Consider the following 9,263-nt stretch of genomic DNA (forward strand, 5'->3'; position numbering starts at 1 on the left):
CTTGGGGCTCTTAATCTCAGAATAAACTGGCACCTGTGACCACATGTGTAAATACAAAGTTACTAAGAAGGCATGAACAACTTGGTTTTTATTTTCCTTTAACTCAGCCAATACTGTGAACAAGTGGGGCACATGCTGAGTAGGTGTGTCTCAAGCCAATTGTGATTTGAAGTGTAAGTATGAAAGGTCCAGTCCCTTCCATGTGCATATAATTTCTATCATGGAATCAATATATCAATACTTTTACCATTCAATCCTCAAATCTTGAATTTTCAGAGCCAGATACAGGACATGAGTGGCTGTCAGTCCTAAGCCCCTACCCTGGTCAAGAGTTCCTCCTGCATTATGCTTGATAATCTACCGGTTTGAATCCCTCCAGTGATAAACCGCCCTACTCCCACAGGGCATAGCTCTAAGAGTTGGAAGGTGCTTCCTATATTTAGCAGAAGTCCACCTTCCTCTAATGTCTACCAGTTGTAGGCCCCTATAGCACTTGCTTCCTTTTTCACATAACAGCTCTCAGAGCTACTCTATGCTTTCTTGTCTACAGGATAACTCTCATTACTTTCAACTATTCTCTTCACATGATATGGTTTTCCAGACATTGCTTCAACCTGGACACTATGCTGTGCTTTCTAATTAGATTTTTCTTGAAACCCAATTCAAGCCTTTATTCTTTTTTCTTATTTATTGTATTTCAGTAACATTAGATTATAACATAATATAGCTTTCAGATGTACATCATAATATATTTCAAATTCTGTGTAGATTACATCCTGTTCATCACCCAGAAACTAATTATAGTGCATCCCCTCACATGTGAGCCTAATCACCCCTTTTGCCCTCCTTCCTCCCCCCTTCACCTACGGTAACCACCAATCCAATCTCTGTTGCTATGTGTTTGTTTGTCTGTCTTTTTATCTTCTACTTATGAGTGAGATCATATGGTATTTGACTTTCTCCCTCTGACTTATTTCACTCAGCATAGTACACTCAAGGTCCACCTATGTTGTCATAAATGGCTGGATGTCATCATTTCTTATGGCTGAGTAGTATTCCATTGTGTATATATACCACATCTTCTTTATCCATTCATCCCTTGATGGGCACCTAGGTTGCTTCCAAGTCTTGGCTATTGTGAATAATGCTGCAGTGAACATAGGGGTGCATGTATCTTTATGCATTTGTGTTTTCAAGTTCTTAGGATAAATACCCAGCAGTGGGATAGCTGGATCATATGGTAGATCTATTCTTAATTTTCTGAGGATACTCCATTCTGCTTTCTGTAGTGGCCGCACGAGTTTGCACTCCCACCAGCAGCAGTGTACGAGGGTTCCCTTCTTTCCACATCCTCTCCAACACTTGTAGTTTCCAGTTATGTTAATTATAGCCATTCTGACCAGAGTGAGGTGATATCTCATTGCAGTTTTGATTTGCATTTACCCTGATATCTAATAATGTTGAGCATCTTTTCATATACTTGTTGGCCATCCGTATATCTTCTTTGGAGAAATGTCTGTTCAGATCTTGTGCCCATTTTTAAATTGGGTTGTTGGGTTTTTTTGTTGTTGAGATGTATGAGTTCTTTGAATATTTTGGCTATTAACCCCTTATCTGATATATGGTTTGCAAATATCTTCTCCCAATTGTTAGGTTGTCTTTTCATTTTGTTGATGATTTCCTTTGCTGTGCAGAGGTTTTTAGCTTGATGTAGTCGCATTTGTTCATTTATTCTTTTGTTTCCCTTTCCCGGTCAGACATGGTACTTGAAAATATGCTGCTAAGACTGGTGTCAAAGAGTGTACTGCCTATGTTTTCTTCTAGAAGTTTCATGGTTTCAGGTCTCACATTCAAGTCTTTAATCCATTTTGAGTTGACTTTTGTCTGGGGTGTAGGATAATGGTCTACTTTCATTCTTTTGCAAGTGGCTGTCCAGTTTTCCCAACACCATTTATTGAAGAGACTCTCCTTTCACCACTGGATGCTCTTGGCTCCCTTGTCGAATATTAGCTGTCCATAAATTTGTGGGTTTATTTCTGGGCTCTCGATTCTGTTCTATTGATCTGTGTGTCTCTTTTTGTGCTGGTATTTGTTGTTTTGGTTACTATGGCTTTGTAGTATATTTTGAAATCAGGGAGTGTGATACCTCCAGCTTTGTTCTTTTTTCTCAGGAATCCTTTGGCTATTCAGGGTCTTTTGTTCCATATAAGTTTTAGGATTCTTTGTCCTATTTCTGTGAAAAATGTTGTTGGAACTTTGATAGGTATTGCATTGAACCTGTAGATTGCTTTGGGAAGTATGGACATTTTAATGATGTTAATTCTTCCAATGCAAGAGCACGGAATGTCTTTCCGTTTCTTTGTGTCTTCTTCAATTTCTTTCAACAATGCTTTATAGTTTTCGGTGTACAGATCTTTCACCTCTTTGGTTAAGTTTATTCCTAGGTATTTTGTTCTTTTTGTTGGAATTGTAAATAGCATTGTAATCTTAAATTTTATTTCTGCTACTTCGTTGTTAGTGTATAGAGACGCAACCGATTTTTGTATGCTGGTTTTGTATCCTGCGACTTGATTGTATACCTTTATTATTTCTAAAAGTTTTTTAGTGGATTCTTTAGGGCTTTCTAGATATAAAATCATGTCGTCTGCAAAGAGTGACAGTTTCACTTCTTCTTTTCCAATGTGAATCCATTTTATCTCTTTTTCTTGCCTGATTGCTGTGGCTAGGACTTCCAATACTATGTTAAATAAGAGTGGTGCCAGTGGGCATCCTTGTCTGGTTCCTGTTCTTAGAGGGATAGCTTTCAGTTTTTCTCCATTGAGAATGATATTGGCTGTAGGTTTGTCACATACAGCCTTTATTATGTTGAGGTATTTTCCTTCTAGACCCATTTTATTTAGAGTCTTTATCATAAATGGATGATGTATCTTGTCCAATGCTTTCTCTGCATCTATTGAGATGATCATGTGAGTTTTATTCTTCATTTTGTTAATGTGGTGTGTCACGTTGATAGATTTGTGGATGTTGACCCATCCCTGCATCCCTGGAATGAAACCCACTTCATCATGATGTATGATATTTTTAAGTATTGTTGTATTCGATTTGCTAGTATTTTGTTGAGGATTTTTGCATTGATGTTCATCAGTGATATTGGCCTGTATTTTTCTTTTTTTATGTTGTCCTTGTCTGATTTTGGTATGAGGATAATATTGGCTTCGTAGAATGAGTTAGGAAGCCTCTGCTTCTCTTCAATTTTTGGAAGGGTTTGAGAAGGCTAGGTATTAAGTCTTCTTTGAATGTTTGGTAGAATTCACCAGGGAAGCCATCTGGTCCTGGACTTTTATTTTTTGGGAGGTTTTTGATTGCTGTTTCGATCTCCTTACTGGTGATTGGTCTATTCAAATTCTCTCCTTCTTCTTGGTCCAATTTTGGAAGGTTGTATGTTTCTAAGAATTTATCTATTTCTTCTAGATTATCCAATTTGTGGGCGTCTAGCTTTTCATAGCATTCTCTTATTATCTTTCGTATTTCTGAGCTGTCCATTGTAATTTCTCCTCTTTCATTTCTGATTTTATTTATTTGAGCCTTCTCTATTATTTTTCTTGGTGAGTCTAGCTAAGGGTTTGTCAATCTTGTTTATCTTTTCAAAGAATCAGCTCTTGGTTTCAGTAATTTTTTATTGTTTTTTTTTTAGTCTCTATTTCATTTATTTCTGCTCTGATTTTTATTATTTCCTTACTTTTGCTGATTTTGGGTTTTGTTTCTTCTTCTTTTCCAGTTCCTTATATGCACCGTTAGATTGTTTATTTGTGACGTCTGTTGTACAACTGACCAAGTGCTGTCCTGGCTGTGCCTTTCTCTAGCTGTCCCCACCCTGCTCCAAGAGCTCCCCAAAGACTCCATCTGACGGGTGAGTCATCCCAGTGGCCAGCCTCTTCCTTCAGGCCTATCAACTGACTGCCTGGTGATTGAAAGGAGAAGCCAACATTCTCTAGCTCAGTAGGGTTTCAGGGCACCCGGGGGATGGTGGGGAGAGGTCAGGTCCATGGGCCATGAGCTTGGAGTGCCGGTGCGTGAGGTTTATTGACATTGCGGTTCTGCGTTTCCACAGGCCACGTGAGGCGCAAGGAGCTCTGGGGAGATGAAGTTCATCTGCCTCTCCTTCCGGCAGCCCTAGGCAGGTTTTGTCTTAAAAGGGGTCGAGACCATGGAGACGCGTTGGCGTCCCCTGCTGAACAGCCACCAGGACTGAACCATTGCCATCCACATTCTTCACAGGGACTGGAAAGATGTGGCCTGGAGGAAGCTTCTGGTGGAAAGGCTGGGAAAGACCCCTGCTCAGATTTAGGCCTTGCTCCAGGAAGGGGAAAAGTACGGCCGTGGAGTGATAACCAGCAAGTGCTGCTGTGCCGAGCACCGCTCAGACACCTCCCAGGGCTGCCCCCAGGACATTGCTCGGGAGATTGGTAGCTTGTTTTCTGTTGAACTGCTGCGTGTGTGGGCTGTGTGGTTTCTTTTAGCAACATACCTTCAGAGGGGCAGCAAAAGGGCCCTGGCCCTGGGGTCGGTCGGCCGAGGTTCCCCGACCCAGGGTGAACCCTTTCTCCATCCTGGGCCTCCGTTTCCATGTGTGATACGAGAGGCAGGGTGAGGTCCGAGTCTGCATGTGGGGTTTGCTTGTGTGTGTATGTAATTGCGTGTGCATGCGTGTGGCAGAGATCCTGAGAGGCAGCATAGCACACAGAGCAGGTCGGACCGGCCTCTGGACTCAGGCTGCCTTCCTGGCTTCAGGTGACTGTCCCACCCCCAGTGCCCACTGCATACTGGGCAAGTCCCCTGATCCCTCAATGGTTGAGGTCCCACATCAGCTCTTGTCTGCTGGTGAAGTGCTTGGGGACCTGATGGCCTGTAAGTTCCCTACTGTGGCCGGGGCCCTTGTGATCTGTACCTGCTGCCCTCAGCAGTCTGACTGGGATCTGCCTGTTATTTTGGTAGGGTTGTTAAGGACAAGAGCCTCTCCTCCTCATTGTCCCTCACTCGGCCTCTCCCAAAATCCCGTGCACAGAGTCTGGCACGTCAGAAGTGCTCACTGAGAAAGACCCACTTCACTCCGTGTCCATTGGGCGATATCATCTTAGTCTCTGGTGGTTGTAACTTTGAATACCCATGTTCTCTGACAGGCAGGCCTTGGTTTATGGAAGGAAAAACGTCTCTGTGCTCCTCCCTTTGTGCACAGGGCTCGTTGACATTGGGGAAACTTTGCAATGTCCAGATCCTGATGAGGTGGTGGAACTGGCAAATCAAGCCGTGCTGACCAACCTGAAGCAGAAGTTCCTGACGGTGCTTTCAAACCCCAGGTGGCTGCTGGAGCCCATCCCCAGGAAAGGCAGAAAGGATGTCTTCCAGGTAGACCTCCCAGAGCACCTGATCCCCTTGGGGCAGGAGGCCTGACGAGCGTGAGCTCCTCAGAGGAAGGTCACCGAGAGACCAGCTAAATCATGACCCAGCAGCTCGTCGTCAAACGGAGGACATGGAAATCGGGTTCAGTGTGGATTGGCACCACAGGGGAGCGTGCAACCCACTATGTGCTATTCACGTAAACAGCTTCTCCGCTCAGATGCAGGGATGGGGAGCAGGGCTTTACTTGCAAGATGCCTCTCTGGGCTCAGTGACAGTCTCAAGGACCTTGACCTTCAGGAAAAAGGGAAAGCTGCCCCTGAGGTCTTGCCGCTGCCACTCATTTTGGTCCACCTGATTTCTGGATTGACCAAAGAAATACATTTTAAGAGGACTCGTTAGTGTTCTCCCCTCTCTTTGTTAAAGTCAAACTCATAGAGTGTTTGCACAGCATCCAGGGGATGTTGTGTGGAGGCTGGGAGCGGGCGCTGAGTGATTGCTGGAGAGTGACCAGCCCTGGATGGCCTCATTCCTGATGAAGAGGACATCAGACTTGGAAACAGAGCACCTGTCCTTGCAAAAGACTTTCTCTGCTGTAAAAGTGTCCCTTGGCTCATGGGGCATACGTGTTAGACATGTCGCACAGCCACTTCATGTGTGAAACAAGGAGCCTAAATACAGCTCTTTCAGAAAAGTGATAAGTAGTGTTGTTTATTTTGTGGGAAGTCTTTTTCCTTTCTTTCTTTCTTTTTGATCATTTATTAGGAAAGTTTCTAATGGTTATTACCTATAAGCATGATGGGCTTTCCCCCAGGCAGTGACTGGAATGACCTGTCGCTTCTGAGCCAGACTGCAGTGGTCGGACCTCCCTGGGCAAATGGGCTGGCCCTACTTTGGAAGACCCCTGCCTCCTAGGCCAGGGACATTGAGCTGCTGATCAGAAGCTTCCTGGCATCTTAGGGGGCCCCATGAGGAAAGACTCTCCTGTTTCAAGATACGTGAATAGTGGAAGGCGATAGCCTCAAGGACAAGAGTCAGGCTGTTCTGTGTCCTGACCACCAGGCCAGGCTCAGGGAACGAGATCTTCCTGGGCTTGCCTCGATACTCCCTAGCCAAGTCCTTGGCTGAATGTGTGAAAATGCTGCTTCTTCAAATCAAAGAGGACAATGGGGACCAAAGCCTGTTTGGGGCCAGGATTTCCAGCCTCCTCAGGCTTACCTGATGAGGTGTGTGTAGTGTTGCAAATTAGAACACCGAGTCACAATTCTCATAAGATTGTTTATTTACTCCATCAGAGTTTTGCATCATGGCTGTAAAATGGTGGTTTTTATCTGTCACCAGTGACCTGTGAGCTTAGGAACCTGGATTGTCCTTGAAGCGCTCACAAAGTGCACACTTGTAATCTGAGGAGACTTCCTGCTCCTCGTCCTCGTCAGGGGCCTCATGTGGAGCCATCACTGAAAGGGAAGCCAGCAGGATGGAATAACAGGTGTTGTACAGGGACATCACCGAATCATAATCTGGGTAATCTGGGGGGCTGGTGGGTGGTTCCTCTGCACCGTCTCCTCCGGCAGTAGCCAGGGGCACAAACAACATTCCCGGATGTGCCCTCCCCACTTGGGCTAGCTGGCTCACTTGGTTGACGAACTTCTGTGGCATGTCCTGCTACACTGCTCACAGAGTGGATATCAGAGCACGTGACCGACCAGGTGTCAGTGGGTCCCTGAGCTTTTGGGGCTTCCTTCTGGGCCTTTCTGTCAGCTTCTGTGGTGGGTTCATTGTGACGGATTCGTGGGGAGCGCCTCATAGCTTCTACCTGCTTCTTTCTCTTTGGAGTTGTTGTGCTGGTCCCTGGCTGAGTGGTAATTCTCAGGTTGCCTCTTCTCTGAATGTTCTTGATGAGCAGAGGCTTGTCTCTCTTAAAGTTGGAGTTACGGTACATCTGAAACAAAATAATCCAGTTAGTCATCCTGGGAGCAAATATTCACCACCCCCCCCAATCATAATGGTCTTGTTTTCCTAGGGAGAAAAGATCTTTTTAACTTGCTGGCAAGTTTCATTTTGCCCTAGAGCCTGAGCTCACTCAACATACATAATGCCTAGGTTAAGGTGCATCTATCTCCTTGACATTAAGTGACCTCTCAGAGTCTTTCGTCACACCTGCAGATTACCTCTGAGGGGGTTGTCGTTTCATAGGAACAACTATACCTTCTCATCTTTCCATAAATAAAGTCTCAAGTGAAAAAAGTTATCCTCAGAAATTAAACCCTTTCAGTGCATCATTTATCTTGGTCTACTAGGAAGATGTTCGAGGAACGGAGAACATGGGAAACAGAAGGACGTTCTACTTTACCATCATTCTCTTGTTCCCTGGAGAGTGAACCGAAGGGTCGTTTGGACGTATTTTGCTGAAGCCGTAGAGGTTCAGTTGGCGGATAAAACTCTTCAAGCTGTCTGTTTCAAAAATTCTCCCTGGGCCTCTCTGGTGAAGAATCTCCCTCTGGAAAAGATCCTCTTCAATGATCACGGTGTCTCCCTCGTCATTCCAGCGCACAGACGTCAAGGCGTCGTCCTCAGCTACCATCCAAAGCTTTCTTGGGAAGGAGAGCCCCAGACGGTGGTTGTTTTCTTCCACATGGACGGCGCCTTGGTTTGGGTCCTGTGGTCGCATGTTGTCACGGGGGCCTGGATCTTGGCTCATGGCTTGGTCACTGTGGGTCTCCAAAATCTCCCTTGAATCCAGATTTGGATCCGGGGATGAATTAGATGGGACGCCTGTTGCTGGCTCTCGGTCACCTGATGGGGCCTGCTTGACTTCATCTATCTGGTCGGTACTCTGACTAGCCATGGAGCTAGTCTAGATCAGGAGCACTTTCTAGCTGAGATGGTATCCCTGAACTCTCAGGTCAGAAATGCCTTCGGTCATGGTGGGGATGCCCAGTAAATAATGTCCACAAAATTCTAGAGTCTGGGTAGAGGGGCAACCATCTGCTTAAGTCATCGTTCTCTTTAGTTGTCACATGATGTCACAAGGGTTGCTCGCAGCTGGTCTGGAGAGGGAGCCCTGGCCAAGTGTGGGGGAGGACAGGGGTGCAGGGTCCCAGCTTCTCTCTTTTCTAAAAGGAGAGAAACGTTTGGTTCAAGTTCCCAGAAAAGGCTCCTGTCAGCTGCCAGGCACATTGTTTCATGAGTCCAGGCCCTGGATGGGTCGAGAAAGCATGATCCTATCTCCAATCCCACCCCTAAAGACGGGGAGGGGGCCTGTTGCTGACCCCTCTGATGTGCTCAAGGGCCAGGCCCTGGTTAGTCCTAGCTTGGCTCCCACCAAGACTAGGCGGGTCATATGGGCCACTGGGGGACTGTGCCTCCCAGGAGACGGTGGTCCCTAGCAGGCTGATTTGCCTAGCCTAGATTGATAGCCTCTTCCTTCTTCCTCTCACCCCTGCTTCCTGCTTTGGTCTCTTCCAGCTGCTTCTGCTGGTTGGTTGGTCCTGCTCAGATGGGCCCAAACAAGGAGTCCAGTTTTCTTGCCCCTGGGTCAAGTTGTCCCCAGAGTAGGGCTGTGCTGGAGCACAGTGGGAGTGCTTCTGATGATCCTCAATCTCAGTATCACCCAAAGCACCTCAGACACACTTACCCACAGTGCCGGCGTGGTGGTGGATGGCCACATCGTCCACTGTGCTTGGGAGGGAGTCTCCTCTTGAACTCTCCTTGCCCCCAGATCGTATCCCTCTCTAGATCACAGTGGGGTTGTCTTTAGTTTCCATTTCTTCACCATAGAAACTCTTCTGGTTGCCCTGGACAGACTCCCTTTGGGAACACCTGCGTCTGCCCTCTTCAAATCACCTTCCTCAACTGCTTGCCTA

The 9,263-nt window shown here is 46.1% G+C and overlaps 1 protein-coding gene across 1 annotated transcript; it reads right to left on the bottom strand.

Annotated features, from left to right (window-relative positions):
- Positions 1 to 6,669: 6,669 nt before the first annotated feature.
- Positions 6,670 to 8,296, bottom strand: LOC139080992 (heat shock transcription factor, X-linked member 3-like). Its single transcript, XM_070604223.1, has 2 exons — positions 7,751 to 8,296; positions 6,670 to 7,339 (listed from the first exon to the last, which is right to left on the bottom strand). The coding sequence occupies exons 1-2, from the start codon at positions 8,243 to 8,245 to the stop codon at positions 6,911 to 6,913; spliced, it is 924 nt and encodes a 307-aa protein (XP_070460324.1). The 5' UTR covers positions 8,246 to 8,296; the 3' UTR covers positions 6,670 to 6,910.
- Positions 8,297 to 9,263: the final 967 nt, after the last annotated feature.

Source organism: Equus przewalskii, chromosome X, assembly GCF_037783145.1.
Source record: "Equus przewalskii isolate Varuska chromosome X, EquPr2, whole genome shotgun sequence".
In the NCBI taxonomy this organism is placed as follows: domain Eukaryota; kingdom Metazoa; phylum Chordata; class Mammalia; order Perissodactyla; family Equidae; genus Equus; species Equus przewalskii.

Coding starts and splice junctions, on each gene's coding strand:
- LOC139080992 (XM_070604223.1), bottom strand. CDS start 8,245: ATGGCTAGTCAGAGTACCGACCAGATAGATGAAGTCAAGCAGGCCCCA. Junction 7,340..7,750: donor CAGGGAACAAGAGAATGATG/GTAAAGTAGAAC, acceptor ATTTTGTTTCAG/ATGTACCGTAACTCCAACTT.